The 24829-nt window shown below is 35.7% G+C and overlaps 1 protein-coding gene and 2 long non-coding RNA genes across 4 annotated transcripts in view; 1 reads left to right on the plus strand and 2 right to left on the minus strand.

The window, feature by feature from the left end:
• Positions 1 to 490: 490 nt before the first annotated feature.
• On the minus strand, positions 491 to 4879 carry LOC147831916 (uncharacterized). The gene is made up of 3 exons (XR_015520334.1): positions 3337 to 4879; positions 1530 to 2381; positions 491 to 1473 (listed from the first exon to the last, which is right to left on the minus strand). It is a non-coding gene; the product is annotated as an uncharacterized LOC147831916 (long non-coding RNA).
• Positions 4880 to 7362: 2483 nt separating this feature from the next.
• The window catches only part of dub (duboraya), a 33643-nt gene continuing 16176 nt past the window's right edge, over positions 7363 to 24829 (minus strand). Inside the window, 6 exon segments of one of the 2 annotated variants that reach the window (NM_001045422.1) lie at positions 7365 to 7799; positions 11744 to 12235; positions 13442 to 13639; positions 14068 to 14130; positions 14296 to 14373; positions 17485 to 17571. In NM_001045422.1, the coding sequence (NP_001038887.1) occupies positions 11750 to 12235; positions 13442 to 13639; positions 14068 to 14130; positions 14296 to 14373; positions 17485 to 17571 (912 nt within the window). In that variant the 3' untranslated portion in view covers positions 7365 to 7799; positions 11744 to 11749. 2 annotated transcript variants of the gene reach the window in all.
• On the plus strand, positions 17026 to 23831 carry LOC147831917 (uncharacterized). Its single transcript, XR_015520326.1, has 3 exons — positions 17026 to 20997; positions 21186 to 21985; positions 22245 to 23831. It is a non-coding gene; the product is annotated as an uncharacterized LOC147831917 (long non-coding RNA).

Genomic DNA, 24829 nt, shown 5'->3' on the forward strand with positions numbered 1-24829 from the left:
CTGGCAGAGAGTAAGGAAGGCTTACATAAGAGCCTTCGGCCTGCAGATGAACTGTTAGTGCGGTCAGTGCAGTGCAGAGGGCATTGCAGGCAAACTCAGTGCCATAATTGTTAAAGGTCTTGAATTTTTTTATTAAGGTCGAAAAAAATTATCCCTTGTCCTTTCAATTCTGTTATATAATTTAAATTATATGCATACAAATAATAATAAAAATAAATGTATTATTGTTATTTATATCATATATGATCATTTCTGTTTTGTTTTTATAAATATATATATAAATACTACAAACAGTCATCAAATGTACTGTAAGATCATTGGATATTATTAAAATTTTTTTTACTTTATAGGTTTGTATTCATTAAAATTTGTTAAATAATTAGTGTTTTGAATCTGTAGTTTAATGTGATACTATTTATGCATACATGCCTTGAGCGTAAAACTAAACCGAATTATCATCATGTTATTCAGTCAGTTTACATTACTTTCAGATTACATGTACATTCTAGTCATACAGATCATGCAAGGGTGGCCGAGAAAGCTTAACAAGCTGCAATTTAAGAAAACACATGCAAGTACAAAAAAAGCCAGAAAATTAAGAAAAGATCTTCATCTGTTTGACAGCACACGTGATGCAAATCCTCACAAGGCAAATACATAAAAAAAAAAAAAAAAACTGCAGCAATTTCTCCCAACGCAAAAAAATTACGAAAAAACGCTGCATTTTCTCATAACACTTTCAAATATAGCTAATGGAATTCAGTGGAAATGTTTCAGGGGAACCCTAAAACGTGACGAACCCAGCTATTCAGGTTATGGTTAGTTACGCTAATAAAATACAAAAGACAAGGGAATCAAGATCTTAAAATAAACAAACAAAAAACTCACCTTTCAAAGATCACCTACAACTTCACTGAACAATAGTCAAGACACAGTGGCTTCTGTCACAACTATGGGTCCACTTGAAACATTTCCGTTGTTTTCCAATGTTTTTGTGTTGTGAGAAAATGCTGTGGGTTTTATTAATTTCTTTGCGTTGTTAGAAAATGAGCGTGTTTATTTTTTTAAATGTGTGTGCGTTGCCACCATTTGCAGCAAGTGTGCTGTCAAACAGATGATGATCTTTTCTTAATTTGCTGACATTTTTTGTTATTGCACGTGTTTTCTTCAATTTATGCATATTAAGCTCTCTTGCCCTACTGTACAAATGAATAAGCTATACTTACATAATTTCTACATATATTTTACATTCCTAAATGTAATTATTTAATAAGTGACTACATGTAGTTTTCAATCATACAATATAACATTTTATTACTTGCTTTACTAATGTAAAAGCAAAACAGTAAATCATGAAATAACATACTTGTATAATTTATGCATCAATATCAATTTATTCAAGCTTCAGATATTTTAAAACTAATTTTATTGAATAAATCTTATATAAAGCCTGTGTACATTCATGGGTTTGATCTGTTTAAGTTAGAGATTTTTTTTAAACAAAAACAGCCCAATTACCTAGTGATAACAGTGAAAGTACAATCACTGCGTTGATCCAAGTGATCAAGTGATCAAATTGCTGTCAAATAGCAATGCACTTTGATTGAAGAATATATCAATTGTAATGAAAATGTGACCGAATTGTAACTGAATTGTATCAACTGCAATGCAAATGCTGCTGGCAACATGATCCCGTTTCTGTCCTCCTGCCAGCCAGATCGCTGACTTTTCTCACTTGAAAGTGGTGACAAGGCACAGATCTGTGCTCTTCATTAGGGTCTTAAGGTGCTTTGTATCCACTGCAGTAAATGGGATTAAGCGATAGTCATTAGCTCAAATGTTCATTGCGGGCATTAGCCTGAACCTCTCAACTCATTCATTTCCTACAGGTCCACCAGTAAACTGAATTATTAGTTCACCCCAAAAATAAAAATTCTGAAATAACTTACTCATTCACTTGTTCCAAACCTGTTTGAGTTTCTTTCCTTTGCTGAACACATGGGACAATGCTGAGGAAAAAAACAGCCATACCATTGATAGTAGTATGAATAAATAGGGAAGAATTGGAAGACAATGGCTGTTTTCCCCCCAAATATCTTTCTTTGTTTAGCACTTGAGTGTGGGATTAAATGGTGAGTAAATCTTCATTTTTGGGAGAGCTATCCCTTTAAGACCAGTTTTCTATAGTGGAACTAGCGTTATATGAATCTGCTAAACGCCACATTAATAAACTACACCAATAGACACATTAATATTTAAGATGCAAACATAAAGGTTTTCTTACAAGGTTTGTTTATTGCTACAATCGTCAATTTGATATTTTTTGCACATGGCTGAACTGTAATCTCTGTGTTAAAAAGTGGAGCATCTCAAATCGCATACTTACATTTACATTTACATTTAGTCATTTAGCAGAAGCTTTTATCCAAAGCGACTTACAAATGAGGACAAGGAAGCAATTTACACAACTAAGAGCAACAATGAATAAGTACTAAAGGCAAGTTTCAGGTCTGTAAAGTCTAAGAAGGGAAGTGTTAGTAGTTTTTTTTTTTTTTTTGTACAGTTAGTGTGATATTCAGAGGCAATTGCAGATTAGGAAGTGAAGTGGAGACTAAATAGTTGAGTTTTTAGTCGTTTCTTGAAAATAGCGAGTGACTCTGCTGTTCTGATGCAGTTAGGGAGTTCATTCCACCAACTGGGCAGATTGAGCGTGAGCGTTCGCGAAAGTGATTTTTTCCCTCTTTGGGATGGAACCACGAGGCGACGTTCATTCACAGAACGCAAGTTTCTGGAGGGCACATAGATCTGCAGAAGTGAGTGCAGATAAGAAGGTGCTAGGCCAGAAGTCACTTTGTAGGCAAACATCAGAGTTTTGAATTTGATGCGAGCAGCAACTGGCAGCCAGTGCAAACGGACTAGCAGCGGAGTGACATGTGCTCGTTTAGGTTCATTGAAGACAACTCGTGCTGCTGCATTCTGGAGCAGTTGAAGAGGCTTGATAGAGTTAGCTGGAAGCCCAGCTAGTAGAGAGTTGCAGTAATCCAGTTTGGAGAGAACAAGAGCTTGAACAAGGAGTTGAGCTGCATGTTCAGATAAGAAGGGTCGGATCTTTCTGATGTTATAGAGTGCAAATCTGCACGATCGAGCAGTTCTAGAAATGTGGTCAGAGAAGTTTAGTTGGTCATCAATCATTACTCCAAGGCTTTTCACCATTTTGGATGCAGTAATGGTTGCCCCATCCATCTGGATTGAAAAGTTATGGTGTAGAGTCGGGTTGGCAGAAACTACAAGCATTTCCGTTTTTGCGAGGTTCAGCTGAAGCTGAACCTCGCATACTTATGCACTAGTCTACGTCATTTTGTAGTATAAATAGTGAAAGTAGTGCATTCACTCTGAAAACTCTAGAAAGAATAAGTGCACTTTAAATACCCGGATGATGCACTTATTCAGTCGGTAAAATGAAGTGTGGAATGATGGATACTTCACACACTCAACTACCGTAGATTTGCTCACGTAGCAGAAGGGGTGGAGCTATGTTAGGTTACTTTATATTGGATTGTGAAAGCAAAACTCTCCTACGAGAGTGATTATACCGCCCCCCGATGGTGAATGCAGTTATACTCATGGCAGGTATTCTTTGGTAGTTTGGTTATTTATTTCGCTAATTTGGCAATCGACAAACGTCATCAGGAAAACAGTTTGAATTTCCGCTTAGTAAAATAACCATTAGTGTTCCATTTGGGACAACACTACATACAGATACTATACTGTTGAGTGTGCAAGTGCATAAGTACATTGTGCATAAGTGCATAGTAGCAGCAGTTTGAGACTATGCCGCCAGGGGGCACAATGGGATGGGGTGAGAATGGACAGAAATATACAGTAACTGTGAATACCATAGATATATACATTAGATGTCGCCCACCCTGTTGTTGTCTATTAGAAGGAATGCGTCAATAGAGCCGCCATTTTAGTACAGGGTAGCGCTCCTTTGAAATAAATGCGGGACCAAGCTGCAGTGGAGGACTGTAGCCATCCAGAGCCAGAGAATAAAACATGTACACATATATCTATGATCGGGAGTTTTCCCGGAGGTCAGTATACACAATTTGCTTTTTAATTACGAAACTTATAATTTTACCAACACAATCTCATGGCAATTCGTAACTTTTTCATTAAGTGGCTAATTCGTACAATCTAATTCGTACATTTTATTACGATTTGCTCATGCCCCAATGACGGTTGGGTTTAGGGGTCGGGTTAGGTGCCACGCCTCCTTTTTAAAGTCGTACAATTTCGTAAGCATGAACTCGTACGAATTAGCCACTAAACTGGCAAAACGTAAAATACTTAAGTTTTCTTGTGAGATCAGGCTGAATTTGACATCACTTTTCTACATTGATGCATCAGTGATCGCACAGGCATTCCTGACAACAAGCTTGTGTTTGTGTGTATGTAAATGTTCTATCCACCCTGCCTGTTAAATTTGATCTAATCATGTCCAGAGACACAGCCTCTCTCCTGCTTTCACTTCTCATACTGATGGAGGGAGCGATTCGTTTGTGAATGAATCTCCGTTATGAATGACTCCTTTACGGAGCTGACAAGAATACAAGTTTCTGGCAGCGCAGCATCTCGTTGTCATATTTCTTATGCATTGTTTGCTGATTTTATTCAACAAAACGTATCATAGGCCGAGAGTTTAGTGCAAATTGGTGCTACTTTGCCTTATGGTGAATGCAGTAAGAGACTGCATCATCATAGCACAAAAGTTCATACCATACAAAAACGTAAAAAATGAAATCTTACCTATGAAATGTTCTGCCTTTGTGCTTTGTTTTCTTTGTTTGCTCGTTACTATACCCGTAGACAGCGCTAAAGTCCAGCATCTTCACATAATAACACTGTCTTGACTAATGCGGTTGAATGACACTTGTCCTGGGAGCACTGTACAAACATGGCGGAGCTATTGACGCATGCTATGCGATATCTAGTGTACATATCTACGTGTGAATTCCCTGCTACTTTTAAATGAAGATAAAATAATGAAACAAAGCAATATAATTCCTTCAGTTATTGTTAAAAACTTGTTAACAAGCCTTATTATCATTGTAAACTTGTAAACATAGAACAAGCAACCACCCAGGGTACCTTACATTGTAAAAATGTTGAGTTCAGTTCAGTTGATTGTGTAAGGGCATTTTATATTATTTTAACCATTTCACAGTTTACATATTTGTACCTTTCAGGCTAGTCTTTATCAGATTTCCCCCTTCAAAGTTTATCTTGACAGACACATTTTGCACTTTATTTTTGGTAGAAATGTTATGATAATAGTATAAGTGTAATTCGATTAAGTCATTAAAACAACTAAATGACCAGATGATGGTCTCATGACCTTAAGGTTAACAGTTTTCTCCATTTTCAGGCGTTAAAATATTGAAAAACTCAAGATTGACCAAGTGACTAGAGAAGAGAACTTACTATGTTAAGCTGCTTTGACACAATCTACATTGTAAAAGCGCTATAGAAATAAAGATGAACTGAACTGAATCGAAAAAAAGAGTCTCATGACCTTAAGGTTAACTCCACACCTTTCTCCAAATTTTAGGAGACAAAACATTTACTCTAGATAATCACGCTGACATTTACAAGCATCAAATGTGTGCTTTGCACTCAGAAATAATTTGTACTTATTTGAAAGAGAGAGCGAGCCTAATCAACTCACTCAATCCTCTCTCTTACCTAATAGGCCGACCTTTGGCCAGCACCCAAATTTTGACTCTAAAAGGTGAGGGTTGTGCAACAAGCTTCCCTGTCTATGTACAGGAAAATTCTAGCATGCCTCTGAGGTTGTATGTACTTAAATCACATTGTTTTGGGGTTTCATTATCTGTCTTTTATTCATTAATACTCATCTTTATTGTGCATTATAATTCATTTATGCACATCATAATGTACTATTATTGTTATAATTGATATCAGCTGTGTGTTCCAGCAATAAACAGTTGCTTGATTAGTATAATGTAAGGACCGTTATTGGTGCCTCATTTTGTCGATTAGCAAGACGCTTGTCTCACTTGCATAAACACACAACCCATGCTGAAACCTTTTACATACTAAGAATTTGGACTACACTAAAAAGCCACCCCCGCTCAGTAGGGTAATAATACATGTTTGATGCGGGACTTTGCTGCGACAGTTTTAGCCATCACAAGAAGACAAACACAGGAATCTGGCAGTATTTCAGTAGCAGCCAGATTAGGAAACATCCACTGTAATCCTTCCTCTCTTGACCTTCAATATCTAATTCTAATCATTAATTAATCTTATCGTCATTAGTGGAGAACAATGAATGCTTTCAGGCCCTAAAAAGCAGCATGATCTGTGATTTTGTGCTACTCTGTAAATAAGTATACAAGTCTGTAGAAGCATTTAGAGCAAATAATAAAATAAAATGCTGTAAGAGAGTGATAGAGAGATCTACTTAAATGATAATCTGTTCTTCACTAGAACTTCCAAGAGGTCACACAAATCCAGAGCTGATCTGAACTCTGAAAATCTGGCAATGTTCCTATTAAGAGATTTTATAAGAGACATTAAGCAACATTTAAAGAGTTCACAATGAGTTCATTGATGTGTGAATGGTCGGTTAAAAATTAGACTAAAACTGCATGATGAGTGGAATTATTGATGTGAACTTCTTGAAATGAGTCGACAGGAATTCCAGATTTGCTTTTTGCTCTAAGGGTTATAACAAATTGGCATAATACATTTGGTTTTGATTGGCCGTCTAAAAAAACCCCTGTCTAATTATAGGTGTATATACACCTGTTTTATGTATGTGTTGATAAGCAAAGTTTGATTTAAATCCTACACGGCACCTTATAAAAATCTCTGAGAAATATTTCCAGTGCCTTGTTGAATCTATGCCACGAAGGATTCTCGGTACTAGTAAGCAGGTACGTGCACACATAGGGCTCAACCTGTGCAGTGCACATGCCCTTTTTAGTCTTGGATAGAAAGTGCCCTTCCAAAATGAAGGCGCGCGACAACACCGCTCTTGAGTACGCGCGCTCCCCCATACCCCCCCCCCCCCCACCCCACTTTAAAGTACGCGCGCGACAACACCGCTGATCAGAACGCGCGCGACAACAACGTCCCCCCCCTCCCCTTGCTCTTCATAAAATTTATCCTGCACAGGCCCTTTGGACAGTGGTTAGTGAGTGTATATAATCATATAACTAGCTGTCAGTGCATATTTCACCAAACAACAACAATAAAACATCTGTCTATAGAGCAGATGATGAAGCACTCATGAGGGGAAAATAGTGGAATATTTATCAAATCTTGGACAGAACACATTTTTTAAAACCATATTTTATTTGCTGCTTGTATCAAAGTTTATCTAATCACATTTTAGATAGGAATACAGCCATGACAGAACAAAAACACAAACGGAATAAAAAATATGTTCTTTAATGGAGACTAATAACTATATACAAAAGTATATCTCAAACCAAACAAATGTGTAAATGCACCCAAGCGGCTCAGAGCAGAGATCTTACCAGTATCTTCATGGAGCTGTACAGAAGGGAGAGTACTATCATATGCACCTGCAGGTTTTACTTGCACATGTAACTTACACAAATGTTTGATGCACACTTGAAGTCTGTTAGCAAGTTCTTCACATATATTATAATTTTCTCCTGACGTCTTTGCTTTGGTTGAGTGTAGAGGAGTTCTTCAGAGCCAGGAAGATGATTTGACCTTTCTTTCTCTTTAGACATTTCAAACTCCTGCAAAATACAAACGATGAGATAAAATCAAATACTAACTCACTGCTACTTTAAGCACTGATAATACAGCAGTGCATAATTGGGAGATTGCACAAGATGCACATCAAATCTTAAATAAGATCATGTGACTCAACAGATCAAGTGATTGGATAAACCAATGCTAAAATCGAAATGAATGAAAAACAGCTTGTGATGTGACATGCCTGTTTTTTTTTCTCATCGCATTTACGATTTTTCTACAGATTCTAAGCTTTAACAGAGTACAGGGTCCATAGAGTTTGAAAGCAAAAATATCTTTGTATGTGTGTTTGTCATCAGAAGTTAAGATTGAGCATTTTAGACAAATAGTGAATGTTTTTACAGCAAAAAATGTTTCCAAACAAATCCGGAGCTTAGCACTTCATTTCCTAAATGAATCTGTATATTGAACAAATCACCTGAGCCAATGATTCATTGATCCATTCATAGGGAATCCCCTTTAGTTTCTTGAATGAATCAGCCATTTTGAATGAAATGCATGAATCACTGAATTAAGATGCTAAATACACAGCTCAGGCTCATTAGAAATACATTCCTCTGCCTACATGTTTGCAAAACAAAAAACACAAACTTTTCGATGCACATTTCACATGACAAATCCACTAGAGGGTGCTGTATACAGTTTTATGGATCTAAAATATGTTACATTTTCAAACAAGTTAGAGGATATTTTGTTGGACATTTTAGATATTTCACTCTTCTACACGTTCATGAGAAGACAGGGCTGTCGTACAGATCACCTAGTAAACCACTGATCCAAACCATTCCCTACAGCAGGAATGCCCAAACCCAGTCCTGGAGGGCCGGTGTCCTGCATATTTTAGTTCCAACTCCAATTAAACACAGCTAATCAAGCTCTTTCTAGGTATACTAAAACTTCCAGGCAGGTGTGTTGAAGGACTTAAGAGCTAAACTATGCAGGACACTGTCCTCCATGACCGAGTTTGGACACCGCTGCCCTAAACTCAACCAATAGTGTTTTTAAAAGCTAACGAAAGATACTTTTTTTTTTACATCTCTTTTGTGGAACAGTGATTTACTGGAATTAAACCTGAGCACTCTGCATATCAAGTACAAGACTGTACAACAGGGTATATGCAGGAATCCTAAAGGTAATTTCAATACATTTTTAAGACTTTTTTAAAGATCTTCCCAGAATATTTAAGACCTCATCCCCACTTCAAGTTCTAATCAGTATAAAACTTTAAACTTAATAAACAGGTCAGCCACTGTTTAAACTCGTCTTTCTTCAACCAGGACTACGCAAACTTACATTTTCCCATTTTGCCGTCTGTTTTGCTCTACAGTTTCACTGTAGTGGTTTTTACTTTCAGCAGTACATGTACGACTCGGACACAGACTAAGCAGAGGCTACAAAATAATTTGTGTCTTTGTATAGTTTTACAGCCAACTTTGTGCTAGTTTAAAGTTCCGAGCTTGTACACCGAGACTAATAACCCCGCACACTGAATTAACTTTGACTGAGGCACCGGATGCGCCACTCAGTGCTGCGACACGGCACACCAGACATGCACATTCGGATCTTATTTAAAATGGAACTATTCAGATGGCGCTCGGTGGCGCAGCAGAAATATGAAGTGTCCAGAATCGTGGCTGGGCGCCGCAGACAGCCGCCAACTTGAAGCGCCGTTGTGTGTACCCTGATAGAAACCTATGTTTAGAATTCTAAACTGCATGGCGCTGTGTAGCGGCGATTCTGGTGTGCGACCTGCAGGCAAGTTCGTTATTTTATTTCCAATAAAGAGACATGCACGTGAGGCAATGCGTTGGCACTCTCCAGCTGCACCTGGTTAAGATCACAGGGAGCTTCTGTAACCGCGAAATATGCAAACGGCTAAAGTTTAAAGGGTCACGAAACACCAAAACACATTTTTTGAGCTGTTGACAGTCGTATATGTGTCCCACACTGCTAAAAACACTATTAGGACACCTATATTTCACTAAAAAGTGTAAATTGGTTGTTTTTGCGTTATTTCAAGCAAATTCGTACTTCCTGTTTGAAACGAATTTTTGAAGCTGCGTCACGGTCATGAGATAATAGCGTGTATTCCAGCATGCAGACTGGGCGTCTGTGCCTGAGTGAGTCTTATTACGTCTTACAGTGTGATACATTAATGCATGAGTAAGGCTTGGTTCAAACCAATCAGCGCGCACTATTGTGGAACTTCATTAATATTCATTAGTGTCACCGTGTTTACGCCACAAAGACGCCACGTTGTGTTGGCAAAACAAGCGTGAAGTGTTGCTTTTATAGTTTGCTGCCGTTAAGTTTCGTTTTCATTTTCTCTCTGTGAGAGCTCAGTCTCACGTGTGGATTAACAGTGTACGCGACGCTCGACAACAATAACTTACGTGTCTGAGGATTATTGTTTACCTGAGAGCTGTTCTCATCTGCAAACGCTGAAATCTGAATTCGCTTGTAGTATTCTCTCCATAAAGACGCGGCTCTAGTTGCTGGTGATTGTCCTGTCTCTACAGATTTGGTAAGTGAGCGACCAGTGCTCTTTGTTTATTCAGTTTGTTCGTATCGAATTAAGTTACTATTGCACTGAGTGCAGAAATGTTAGCACCGCATTTTGTGACCGGAATAACACACGCGGCTTTCTGATGCTACCTGCCGTGTGCATCTAAGTTTCCGGGAAATGCGGAGTTTTTTTCTCTCTCATTCGCCGTGCGGTATCAAACATTGCATGAAAAATACACGCTTGCAGCAGTTCCTTGAATCAAATATCTCGTTTGTCGCGAGAGGCATGAATGAATTCCCTGAATGAAAGAGCCAAACTGCAGTTAAAGTCCAACTTTTAATAATTTGGCAAATAATTCGACTACAGATGTCCATGTAAACAGTCACATTGTCCGCTGTGGGTGTGTATTTTGACTCTGAAACTCGCGCGTGCACAAATAGACACTCCCACACCATCCCACTTCAGTTCCTCCGACACTCCCCCCTAAACAGAGCTGGACACGCCCACTTTTCTGACTTTTTCCAAAGTAGAGGTGTGAAAACACCCTGCTGAAACGAGGGGGTTTCATGGCCCTTTAAGATAGACGCAATAAAAAGTACACATGTTTGCAAGCCTACCTTAAGTTACAAACAACAAATCCGATTACAGCGATCATGTGGTGAATGCAGATCTTGTGTTGCATCTAAAAATAGAGCATGGGTGTTCCTTTAGTGACATCGCTTTGACTCACACGCTGAAAATGGCAGACGAGAAACAACACACTGGACATACACCCAAAGTGCTTCACATTCATGAGGTGGTCTCTCCAGTATCCAGGTACTACCCGGCTCAGCCCTGCTTAGCTTCAGTGAGTAACCGGTCTTGGGCTGCAGGGTGATACGACTGTGTTCTACATAGTTTTATCTAGAAACTGCATTCAAATGTATGCTTGTACGATTTGTATGTTAAAACGAATACTCCAAAGCTACCTGGGAATTTCAGATCTGTATGGAATCTATTGGCTAATATAGACCACAGTGCTTGTGATTGGATTAGTACTACAAACGCAGGTATAACCTGTTAACAAACAACAAACATGGCGGACACGCAAGACTGACCATTAAGTGAAGAGGCTTTGGTAAAGATGTTTGACTACACAATGTTTTCTGTCATCTGGAACATCAATAAGGACTTGTATAAAGACATGTTTCAGATTAACCTGCTGTTGCTTCTTCATTATGGCAGGAATTTAAATATAAATGTACTACCATCGAAAGATATTACTATTACTACCTACTACAGTCAATAAGGAAGTAGTATGTTGCAAATCTTGCGTTCTCTTGTTACACACTCAATAGTATGTACTTTTTCTTCACAAATAAGTGCATTATTTTAGGACGTAGTATAAGCAGGCGGATTGTGAAGCAGCACTGGACTTACTTCTCTCTAATGGTTTCCGTCTTCTTCCTCTTTGTGCTCCTCTTCTTTCTCCTGTGTTGAGTCAGGCTTAGACTCGGGCTCTGTCGGTGATTGTGTTATCGGCTCTTCACGTGTTTCTTCTGTACTGTCGATGGACTGTGCTTCAGCTTCACTTTTCTCTTCTTTTTCTTCAGGTTCAATCTTCTCTTCTTTCTCTTCTGCAGTCATAAGCTCCTTTGTGTCCTTTGCCTTTGCTTTTGGCTCCTCTGTGTCCCCTGTTTCTGCTTTCTCTGGCTCTGGTTTAGTTTCCTCTTCAGTCTGTTCTTTAGAGGACTTTAGCGTTTCTGCATCAGGCATCTGCTCCACAAACACGTCTCCTTCATGTCCGTTTGGAGTGGTGTTTTCCAGGGCAGATAAGGCTGTTTTATCCATCTCGTCTCCGGCTTCATCTGCGCTGGACTTTCTGTGTCTGCGAGATGGTGGACGCCGCTTGATGGAGAGTCGAGCTCTACCCTGAGCACATTGAAAACACATATTTTAATACTCAAAACTGTGTCAGTCCAGTTTTATAGAGTTGAAGTTCAGTTAAGTTTATTTCAATTTAGTGTGGTTTAAATTTCACTGCTGAAAGTCCAAAAACATATGAGCAAATTCATCGATGTGAAGGTCCACAAGTATATAATACAATTAGAATATAAAAAGAATAAAAAAATTCACAGGAGGGCTAACCATTTTGACTTTTGACTTTGATATATGCTGTTTAAGTCAAAATTACACAGCACAAGGACTTTTTTATAGTATTTCCTAAAAATATTTTTCTCCTGGGTAAACTCTTAATTCTTTTAGTTTGGCTGAAAAAAAAAAAAATTCATTGAAAAAAGGCACAATATTATTAGCCCCCTTAAAAAAAACAGATCTTTCTGATTGTCTAAAAAACAAATCACTGTTATCCAATAACATGCCTAATTCTTTTTTAGATGAAATGTGAAAAGAAAACAGTAAATAGGTGCATATACCTTAAAAAACAGAACTATAAAAATAATAATAATAAACATTTTTATTCAATAAAAAGGTTAATAAACTTTACAAAACTATTTAAACATAAAATAAATGTAAATATATTTACATATAAAAGTGCCTTGTAAAAACATCAACAACAACAACAAAAAAAACCACTTAAATACAGTTGAAGGCAGAATTATTAGCCCCCCTGTTTATTTTTTCCCCTATTTCTGTTTAACGGAAAGAAGACTTTTTCAACACATTTCTAAATGTATTAGTTTGTTCTGTAGAATATTGAGAAAAAATATAGCTTATAGGGGCTAATAATATTGACCTTAAAATGTTTTTAAAAAAATTATTATTATTAAAAAACTGCTTTTATTCTAGCTGAAATAAAACAAATAAGACTTTCTCAAGAAGAAAAAATATTATCAGACATACTGTGAAAATTTTCTTGCTCTGATAAACATCATTTGGGAAATATTTAAAAAAGAAAAAAAAATGTAAAAGGTGGGCTAATAATTCTGACTTGTACTGCATATACACACAAATAAACCTTATAAAACATAATAAAATGTCTATTATTGATAATTCACAAAAGTTTTTCAGTTAATGTAAATATCTCTTAAATAAATATTTAAAAAAAGATCACAATTCTAAAACCTTCTGATCAGCAGTGTAACTGACAGACTTGTGTAATGCAGTGAAAGTTCAGACCTTGTTGATGCTCTTTAGGACAGAGCCGTCGGCGGGACTCTCGAAGCTGGCCGCTGTTTCCTCTTCTTTGGGGGTCCCGGCCACTGGAGGACTAGATGGGCTGCTTGGAGACCCAGGGGAGAAGCACGGAACAACTAACTTTATCCCAGGGCTCTTTGGGAAGACTGGCGGTCCCGTTGGAGAAAGAGTAAGATTGGCCTGGGAGAAAAACAAAAAATGACTTCACAAAAACAGTACCTAAAACGACAAAATTACTGCATATCTTAATGAATTTATAGTTTTAATGAATACGTTGTTAAATAAAAATGCACAGTACTTAAAATTTATGTAAACAAAATATTTTATGTCAAAATTTATTTTTTAAATACATTTAAAAAATAAAAATATATATTAAACACTAGAAAATGTTTTTTTTAATAAAATGCATATTTTTGTTAAATTAATTATATAAAAATATTTATTTATTATTAATTAAACGTTACCTAAACATTACCTTAACATTTAAATAAAGTGTAAAGCAAATAAAATATTGAGCTAAATTTATTTAGATACAAAAGTAATACAACACTCTGTCCACTAGAGGGAAACACTGCTGTTCAAACCAGGAAAAGCTGTGAACAACAAACCTGCAGCTTCTCAATGAGGGCAGAGTTTCGGTTCTTCCTGGTCGACACTGTTTCAGCTCCTTTCTGAACAAATGCATAAACACAAAAATCCGTAATAATAAGAAAACCCCATATTTGTGCTGCCATCTTCTGGACAGCTGAGTAAAGCTTTGAAAGTCAGCTTAAGATTTAGATTTGAGCTAATATTATAAACTTTTGATTTATAAAAATGCTTTCTATTGGTTTCACCTCTTCGTGGGCTTGAGCTGCATCATTATTAGTGGACAGTGGCAGTGAGCGCGGGGGTCTCCTCCTCACAGGCTTATTCTGCAACAAAACAACAGCTCAGATCCACATGCTGAAACATGGATGAGTACCAGCAGAATACTTAACACCATAGGGGCACACCACTCAATTACTAATGGTGTAAAAAAAAAAGTAAAGAAATTCACACACTGTTTTATACATATTTCATAATGAAACTTATATTTCATTATACTTATTATGAAACTTATAACTCATATTTCATATAACTTATATAAATAAATACAATAAACACACTTATATAGAAAACTAAATATTTAAAACATTCATTCATTTTCTTTTTAGTTTAGTCAGGGCTCACCACAGTGGAATGAACCGCCAACTTATCCAGCACATGTTTTACGCAGCGGATGCCCTTCCAGCTGCAACCCAACACTGGGAAACATATTTAAATCAAATAATAATTAATACTTAAAGGAATAGTCCACCCAAAATTGGAAATGTTTCACACTTTTAACAGTTTCTGAAACACACAAGAAGATATTTTGAAGAAAGATGATAACCTGTAACCATTGACTCTTATTTGTTTTTCCTGCTATGGAAGACAGCAGTTACAGGTTTTCAGCTTTCTTCAAATTATCTTATTTTGCCTTAACACTCAGGGTGATTAAAAATGAGTGAGTAATTTTTCATTTTTGGCAGAACTAACCATTTAAATCTAAAGACATAAGAAAGTAAACTGTTTCATACTAAACCATATTTAAAAAGTAAAACAAATGATCATATTTTACATAAGACTAAAAAGTAACAACGATGAATTATAAAATGTTTAAGAATCATACCGTGAACAAGTAGTTTTTTGACAGACTTGCATATATTTATGGAATGAGGAAATGCTGAAGAATGAGTGACAGGGACTTACAAAGGGAGAGAAGAAAGCAGGAAGCTAGCAGTAAAATGACAAAAAACACACACACACATCACCTGCAAAGTCATGCAGCATAGCAGAACTGCCTTGCGTAACATTCATCTTATTAATATCTGTGCTTGAGAATGCATGCCTTCGGTGTCTGTTTCCTACATGATAGATTGACACTTTGACAAACTCTACATGAGTGTTTACACAGACAGTCTTTTTAGTAAAATCTTAGCAATTAAGAGCCACACATTCATAAGGAAAAAACTCTGTAAACGTTCCAAAGAATGAGACTCGAAATAGTACAAAGGGGAAGTTCACCTTTCCTTTTAAATTTCCTACTTTGCATCTTAACACAGCAGGTATCATCAAGTGACATAAAAGTGTGTACACTTTTACATTCTTGGCTTAAAGGAATAGATCTGCCATAAATTAAGTGTAATAATGTTGTAAATAATGTTCAGTTACGCAGACTGATGTGTTGGCTCTTTATAAAAGTATTTAATTACTAATATCATCATGAATGTTGTATTTAAATGACTTTTCTAAGTCTGAACTGTTTCTGAACAGTAATTTATTTACTTAATGAGGAATTTAATTGCATGATTCAATACTACATAAAATCACCAAAAACCTTTAATTTGAGTCAAATTTAAAAAAAAATGAAGATAATTCATTAATAAACACTTAAAATGAGCCAAAAATATTTTAACCTCTTAAAGTCAAGTGCTATTTTGGGCTTTCAGCCTGGTGTTTGTCTACCCAAATTCAAAAGCTTCCCAAATACACATGCAGAGGTGTAAATGCAAAAGTATGGTATCATTTTTAGGAAAACCCTTTGAATTTTCATACAAAAAGTAATTAAAGTAATTGTATATTTTGTCTGTTTCAAACTCAAATTTGAAAGTGTCAATTTTTTTGTATATAGTAATGTGCTTGACTGATGTGTTTGTCTGTTAAAGCGCATCTACAAGTGTTTCTTTAAAGAGCCACACTGTAAAAATATACACATTTTCTGTTATTTTGCAGACTTATTTCTCTATTAATTATTATTTCAAACTGTTAAAATGTCAATAAAAGTCACTTTGTTAAACCATAAATTTGAAATTTCAACATCAAAAGTCAACAGAGCAGAGATGAAGGTCCCATAATGCAATTCACAACCGTAAATAAACACCATAAACACCAAAATACAAAAACTGTTCATTAACAGCGCAGGTCAGATTTTACTCTCTGTTAGATTTACAACATAATGTTTACTTATTCATTCTAAAAGTGATGATTATTATTTTATTTCACTCATAGTTTTTCAGTAACTGCTGTTAGTTTCCTTTCATTTGAGTTTTTCCATTTATTGTGATTTTTTTTTATTGTTTTCACTTTACAAAAATGTTTTTTGACAAATATTTTTGGTGTCAGTTTAAGTTGTTCACGTGTGTCAGGCTCCCTGGTAATGTGATCCTATTTTCTATTGGATGTTGAACAAGGCGTGGCTATTAGAAGGAACTTCATCATGCTGGTAGTGTTAGCGTAGCTCATTTCTGCTGTGACGGTTGCAGCTTTTGGATTTTGCTACTCCAGCCGACCAAACTTTGTCTATTTGTCAACACTGAGACTGTGAATGTGTGCATATTTGAAACTACTTTTACACTTGAGTGTGTTTAGGTGGCCTGCATATTTATTTTGACAAGTGGTTTGACTTTTATATTTAGTGATGAGGTAAGCTTCCTGTATTTTTCTGTAGACTGTTGGAGGTATTATCATTCATTTTCTTTAACGGTTTCTTTTGTTTTTGTTTTGACCTGCGGCCACCCTGAAAAGATGCTAAGGGAAATCTGACACCACAACCCACTTATTTTTATTAATATGTTTAGTATTTTCTTTCTCTAGACTCAGGGTTTAAAATAGTCATTGACTTGTATTTTATAAATCAGCAAGGATGACAGTTACAGTTCACATTTAATCTCCATTATTGCTCTAGAAATGGATGGCCTGAGGAAGATCCATAAATTAAGAGCAAATGTACATTTTTGAGTGAGCTATCCCTTTAAGAAATGATCTATATTGCTGTCTTCTGTATATAGACTTTTGCAGAACAAAAGAGAGCAGGAAAATGTGAAAATTACTAAGCAAAAGCAGAAAGATCTCATGTCATGGCAAAATGTCTTTGTCTAAAGTTTAGAAAACGGGAGATTTTAGAAAGCTAAAGTGTGAAAGCAGAGAGGATGTGATCATACGCAGATAATATGAAACCTCACCACTTCAGCGTCTGTCATGTGGGCTATTGGACAACTGAATTTTCCAGCTAGTTCAGCAACAGAGCGCTTTTTTACAACAGCATGCTCCTGAAATAAAGAAATATTCATGCACTGTAAAAAAATATATAGTTTTTCAGTCATTTTAGCGTAAAAAATCGAGTTCAAACATTCAAGTTAAACTCCAGTGGAAGTGGAAGTTGCTGAGACTTTACTTCAGTATGTTGATGTACCTGATGTACTGTAAAACAGAAAATAGAATAAGGGGCTGGGCTTTCTTTATTAGGACTTTTATCACATAATCTTTGATGTCTTGTAATTTTAAAAGGACAGTTCACCCAAAAATTACAATTCTGTCATCATTTACTCACCCTTAATTCTGCTACAAATCTGTTTGATTCTATTTTCCCCATTAAACAGAAAAGAAGATATTTTGAAGAATGTTTGACATCCATAGCAATTTTTCCCTACTAAGGATATCAAAACATAATATTCTTCAAAATATCTTCTCTTAAATTTAAGAAACTCAAACAGGTTTGGAACCACTTCAGGACAAGTAATGGTGGAGTACATTTTTATTTTTGGGTGAACTATCCCTTTGATCCATATTTTTACAATTCATATTAAATGCAGCACTTTACTAGAAGGCTCCATTAATTACCATTATTTAATGCGTTTATTAAAACAAACAAACAAACAACGAGCAATACATTTATTACAGCATTATTCATCCTTCTCGGTGCACTTAAAGGTGCTGTATGTAAGCTCTTCTAAAGCTTAAAAATACCATAATATGTTTGCAGATATATAAAAAAAAACACTCGAAGTGAACATTCTTGTTTTATCTGAAAAACAATGAAGTTAGATATTTTGCTTTGAAAATGTGCGTTATGTGCCGGAACACTGTCTTTGTTTTGGTCATTTAACCTGCCCAATGCCAATTTAGGCAATTATATTTTAGTACCCTGGGTTCCCTTGGTGTGATTCATTCAGTCATGAAGGCTCTCACAGTAGGTGTTCTGACCGAAAATGCAACCTCTGGTGGACGGTAGCAGACTCCAAATTGAGAAGCAGATTCAGAGTTCGACATGAGGTGGTAATTCATAATCAGCAAATAACAAACATTACAAATGTAAACATTAGGTGAGCACGTTACATTGTAGTGGTGTAACGGATCCAAGATTCGGATCACACTCTGACTACATGTTTTGAGTCACAGATTGGACCATTATTCAGATCAGCAAGAAAGGGAAAATGTCATTTGCTTCCCATTTATTCAAAAATAGTACTGCAAAAACCACTGGTTTTAACAAACAGAACCTAAAACCTGTGTTTTGATCAAAATAAAAATTAAATCAAGAAAGAACCAGCTGAAAAAAAGGAAAATATTCAATATGAAAAATGATCTTTGCTACTGTTGCTGATAATGCTAAATATAGAAATCTAACATCTTGTACATGTTTGATCATATTTATTTTCAATTAATATTTCAAAAAATTCACACATAAAATGTAATGTTTCATTATAAGGGGATCATTTTTGAAAACATATTCAGTGACATAATTTTGATTGTTGTTTGTCACCACCTATTGGTTACACAATGTAATTGCTACAACATTCGCCAGCGTCGTTTCATTAGTGATTTTAATCTTTACCATAAACATCAGTGTTTATATCTGAACTATAAACTGTTCTTCCAGTACTTTTGTGTTATTTAATTGTTTGTAACGAACTGAAAAAGTTTAAAAACTGAATCTTTCTATCAAATGCAGATTTGAATTCAGCGTTTTGAAGGATTAATAAACATATCCAAATCATTATCATTTATCATTCATCATTTGCGTGTTTGAATTAAGATCAGGTCTTTTAATGATTAATTGTGCAGCTTACACTGAATGCATTAATACAGGCTAAACAAACTGTGACAGAAAACACTAAGACACTAATACTAACCTAAGAAATCACCACCACAACTTTTTCCGTCATCAATATATTTTACAGGGAAGAAAAAAATGCTTTCATACACATGATTTGAATGACGCGGGAGGCGATCTCTCTGCAATTGTTATAAATGTTGTATTAACCTACAACTTCAAAAAAGGTATTAATTCGCAGGTCATGTGCGTTCTGAACTGTGGGTTGTAATCCGTACAATCCTATTACATTGTACATTGTATTACACTGTCCTAACAACATGCTACATGATAAGTTTTGCAGTAATAAGCAATTGGGCTGTTTGCACCAGACCCAACACGACACAAATATAAATACAGCCCATTAGAATCACAGAATAGTGCACTTACTGCACTCCAACGAAAGGTTTACAATCTAATAATACATATTAAATCTCTTTTACATTATTAAATGTAGATGCTGAATAACTGATATTTGTTGGCTTTCACTGAGTCACAGTTCTAAAGTTCAATTTTAAATGGTTTATTTTATTTTCAAGATCTGAGGTGAACTATCTGCTGCTGCTTTCAGTAGTATGGCCATGCATGTCATGTGAAATGGCATTCAACTCACATTATTGGCATTTAACATTGAATAAAGCACATGAGGTGTACCTGATGTAAACAATGTCAGTTTATCCTGTTGTTAAGCTACAAGAAATATAAGCCGTTTCTGAAATATAAATTTCAGGTGTTGGTTTGGACAAAAACTCCTATTCGTTTGGAAAACATTCCTTCTATTGGGTGCCATTGCTTTTATTTAAGACAGGATTTCAATCAGCCTTTGTTGGTGTCATGTTGTTTAACCACTGGGTGTCAAACCTACATACTGCGCCTTTAGCAGTATAACTAGACTAGTAACTATCATGTTAGTTACTAACATTAACTAACATTCTCTCATTGTAAAGTGTGACCTGCAAAATCTATTTGGTCCAGCTTTCACATCTCAGTCTACTAGTAAAGATTTGTAATCAGAGGCACTTAAGACCTGTAATGTGGATTCCACAGAGCAGGCTGAGAAAATGTCTTGTTTTTCACCACAGGAAACCGCTAGAGTCATGAACACTCATTAGAGCAAAGTGATGAAAAGAGCGCATTTCCAAAGAAACAGTTTGAGAAAGTGGTCTTCGGGCCGTGTAAGTCTCAGGGGCTCTGTCGGGTATGACTTCAGGCCGCTGTTATCATGGTGCTCTGTCCATCTATAACCATTAGTGCTCTCACTATCAGTGAAGGGAAGCCAGTACTGCCTTGTCGACAGTGATAGTGTGGTATTTTTGGGGTGAGGGAACGTCTATAGACTCTCACAAGTGTTTGTCGTCAATGGTGTTCAGTCTTAGAGCTGTGGGAAGCCACCAACACTGAGCTGCAAGCATTTTATACCCTGCAGGATGTTGGTTATACAATTATGTGGCAACTTAAGTATTAAAAAAGAAAAGTCAAAAACAGGAAGCTTGAGCAAGTCAGGAGCTTCAAATTATGAGTTGTGTCAGTTTAAACTATATTTGAGCAAAGTTTAGTTTCAGTGCATTTAAAAAAAAATTAAATTTGTTTACATATTTTGCATGTGGGTCAAAGTCGAGGCATGCTATTTTGTTGACTGCTTTAAATTAAATTTTAATATGTATTGATAAAAGATATATGCAATAAATTGATAAAAAAAAATAAATGCAATTTAAATGTCAGTATTTAAATAAATAAAAATAAAAAAATGTCAAACTGGGTGAAATAGTATTTCATCATTCAGATAAATAGATGTATTCATGTAAAAATGAAATATCACTTATTCTATTCACTTATTCATTACCGGTAATTAGCCGGAATTTTGCGCTGTGTGAAAATTGCTAATTCACGTTCACGGACTGACGTTCTAGCCAATCAGAACATTCAGACGCATTCACATCCGCACTGTTTATGAAAATAAAAGCCTTTGAATATTTTTTCCAGACACATTTAGTTGCTAGATGTTAGTCAGATAATGTTTCTATGTTCCTTCTTAATGCCAACTGAGGAAAAAAATGGATAAAATGCTTCTGATAAACCATTTTGTTTATCTTCAAGCTCTGCTTCAGTTGCTTGACGCGTGTGCATGTGAAGTGAAGGAGTGCTCCGGTGAGCGCCAGCACACACACACACACACGTTATGTATAGCTCGACATGCAAAAGTGTTCCTCCATATGTTTTCCTCGAAGTTGTTCACAATGCCTATCCATCCACAGAATTTGTAAAGTATTAAAATGTGTAAACATTTAGCTGCGCTTAGCGCTTCTGCCTTTGGATATCTCTGGGAGAAAGCCTCATGAATGCTAAAGCTTTAAATAAAAAGGGAAACCATCAACAAAAGCCTGACCCCTTCTATGTTTACAAATACAAGTGTGACCGTTTAGAGCTCATTTCTAATTAATTATGTCAGAATTTACCGGTATTACTGTGTGCAAGAGGCTAAAGATTCATCCAAAAATGAAGCATGTGGTTGATGTCTTTATGGGTGAGTCGGTGAATTATTAGCTCAATTGATTCATTTAAAAACACAGATTCATCTAGGAATGAAGCAAGTGGCTGATTTCTTTATGAGTGGGTCATTGAATCATTAGCTCAATTGATTCATTTAAAAACACAGATTAATTCAAGAATAAAGCAAGTGGCTGATGTATTTATGGTTGAGTCGTTTAATCATTAACTCAATTGATTAATTCAAAAACACAGATATATCCAGGAATGAACCAAGTGGGTAACGTCTTTATGAGTGGGTCATTGAATCATTAGCTCAATTGATTCATTCAAAAACACAGATTCATCAAGGAATGAAGCAAGTGGCTGATGTCTTTTTTAGTGAGTCATTGAATCATTAACTCAACTGATTCATTCAAAAACACAGATTCATCCAGGAATGAAGCAAGTGGCTGATGTCTTTATGAGTGAGTCGTTGAATCATTAGCTCAACGGATTCATTCAAAAACACAGATTCATCCAGGAATGAAGCACGAGGCTGATGTCTTTATTACTGAGTCGCTAAATTGTTAGCTCAATTGATTCATTCAAAAACACAGATTCATCCTGGAACAAAACAAGTTGCTGTTGTCTGTATGAGTGAGTCACTGAATCATTTACTTAAATTGGGATTATAGTACATTCTTAAACATTATTAGATGTGTTGATAAAGTGGACTAACCAGTAGGAATAAAAATTTCAGTAAAAAAGTGACTTCGTATAAAATTGTCAATATTTTAAGTAAAATATACATTCATAAAGCAATATGACGTCTTTTAATGTAACAATTTATGTAAAACTATTAGCTGGGATTTGAACCTGAATCTTTACTACATAAAAACACCACAAGCATAAACAAATACACATTTCTGTTGTCTAGTTTGACTTTTCTTTAGTAGCAGTTTTAAAAATAGATGGCACAAATTCTTTGCTTAAAATGGCTAAATAAAAAACTTGGTAGATAGTTGCAAGGTTAAAAAAAAACATCTTTTTTTCCCCCCAGCTTCTTTCTGTCTGCTCTTGTCAATCCCGCATGTGTCTGCAGCCCATGTGTTGCAGCTCCACTAGATCCAGTCCTCTTTAAGATAAAAGCATTCCATCTCATCATGACATCACTCGCCCTATTTAGTGCCCAAGATGGAGAGAAAAAAGCTGGTTCTGTGAAAAAGCTTGTTTCTATTTAAAACTCAGCCATGTTTAGGATTTACTGATATATCAAGGAATGCCTCATTCTTTGATATTCTGAGTTTCTCCACATGTTATTACAGAAAAATACCCTGAATGACTGATAACAGAAACAGATATGAGCAGTTTGGCTTATATCATATTTATTTTGTCACTTGGTTAACCTCATAGCCCAGCCTGAGAAAGTACAACCCCCAATAAACATTCACAGAAATTTCTATAGTGTCACTAACAAATTAACAAATTGACTCTAACCGCCAAAAACAACATAGTGAGATGCTGAGGGTCACAGACTGTCCCGCTCCATGCCTGAGACACAACATAACAGCATGCCTGCCATTTTTAACAACAGCAACTGAGAAAACACAGATTTTTATCAGGCTCCCCACTGTAATCTTTTTTTTATATTCAGGAAATTAAAGTGATATAAAAACAGACAGTATGCAAATATAAATAATGTCATATCAATTAATTCTTTCCTGCTCTGTGAGAATATTTCATGAAAATATCAAAACATTCTTCTTATTATTTTTTATTATCTATGACTTTAATGGCAAATTACAGTAAAAAAAAGACAAAACAAAATATATATCAAAAAGTATAGATAGTATCAACTTAAGCAAACACGAGAAAAAATAAAATAAAATAAAAAACATACCAACAAATAAAAAGGTAAATATTATTGTGGCTTAACAAAAACTACAACTGTACAATCACACAATACACTCTACTTTGCACTTAGAAAAAGAATCAATTTGCTGGAACAAGGACTTGGTCTGTAGTTCTGTAGTAGACAATAAAACATGTTCTTGGATATATTAAATGGGTCCTAAATTTTCTTAAACTGGTTAGATGAACCTCTAGACAGTCTAATTTTTTCCAACTTTACGAAGAAGAGGACATCACGGATGTCTGTGTTGGGGTAGGAGGTTTCTGATCCGTCCACCTAACAAGGTTATAATAGTTTTGTATTTTTCATAAGTTTTAGTTTTTATTTCATTTAGACTGTGTTTTCAAATTCAGTTAGTTTTAATTAGTATTTAGAGGTACAATTATTAGTTTACATTAGTTTGTATATTTTGAAATTACTTAGTTTTAGTTTAGTTATTACTAGTTTCAGTATTAGCTTTAGATTTTTCTTAACAAGGATATTTGTTAGGTGGAAGATACAAAATCAACAGAATAAATATTGTGCAATAAAAACTCAGCCATACATTTTTTGAAACCTGTGTTTTGAAGGTGTTTTGCAACCCAACTGAAGCATGATTCACTTATTTAAATTCCATTACTATTTTCTGTTATGTAATAAACTTACGTTTTTCACCAGATCCTCTCACTTAAGCCCTCGGTTTACCCACGGTGCTGTTGTTCAAGTTTAGTTCAGTCACACAGCAGGCTGACATGTACTGTCTGTGTTCGGTTTACTGAATCACGCATGCGCACTGCACATTATTATCGGTTCACCGCTTCTCAAATTTGATCTCAGTGTAACGTTACTGTTCTAATAACTGAATGAGAGTATATACTGGATTATTTCGGGTCAGAGGTGGGTATTAGGCTTGTTAAAAAGTAAGTAGTTTGTGGATAAGTGCTTACTGTAGACGCGAATCGTTTCAAATGATTTAGTTCGTTTTGGTGAGCTTGTTCAACCGGTTCACTTAAAAGATCCGGTAAAAAGACTCGTTCGCGGTCACGATACAGAAATATAACCCATTATTGGGCAC

This window comes from Danio rerio, chromosome 21 (genome assembly GCF_052040795.2).
Source record: "Danio rerio strain M-AB ecotype USA chromosome 21, GRCz13ab, whole genome shotgun sequence".
Lineage (NCBI taxonomy): Eukaryota > Metazoa > Chordata > Actinopteri > Cypriniformes > Danionidae > Danio > Danio rerio.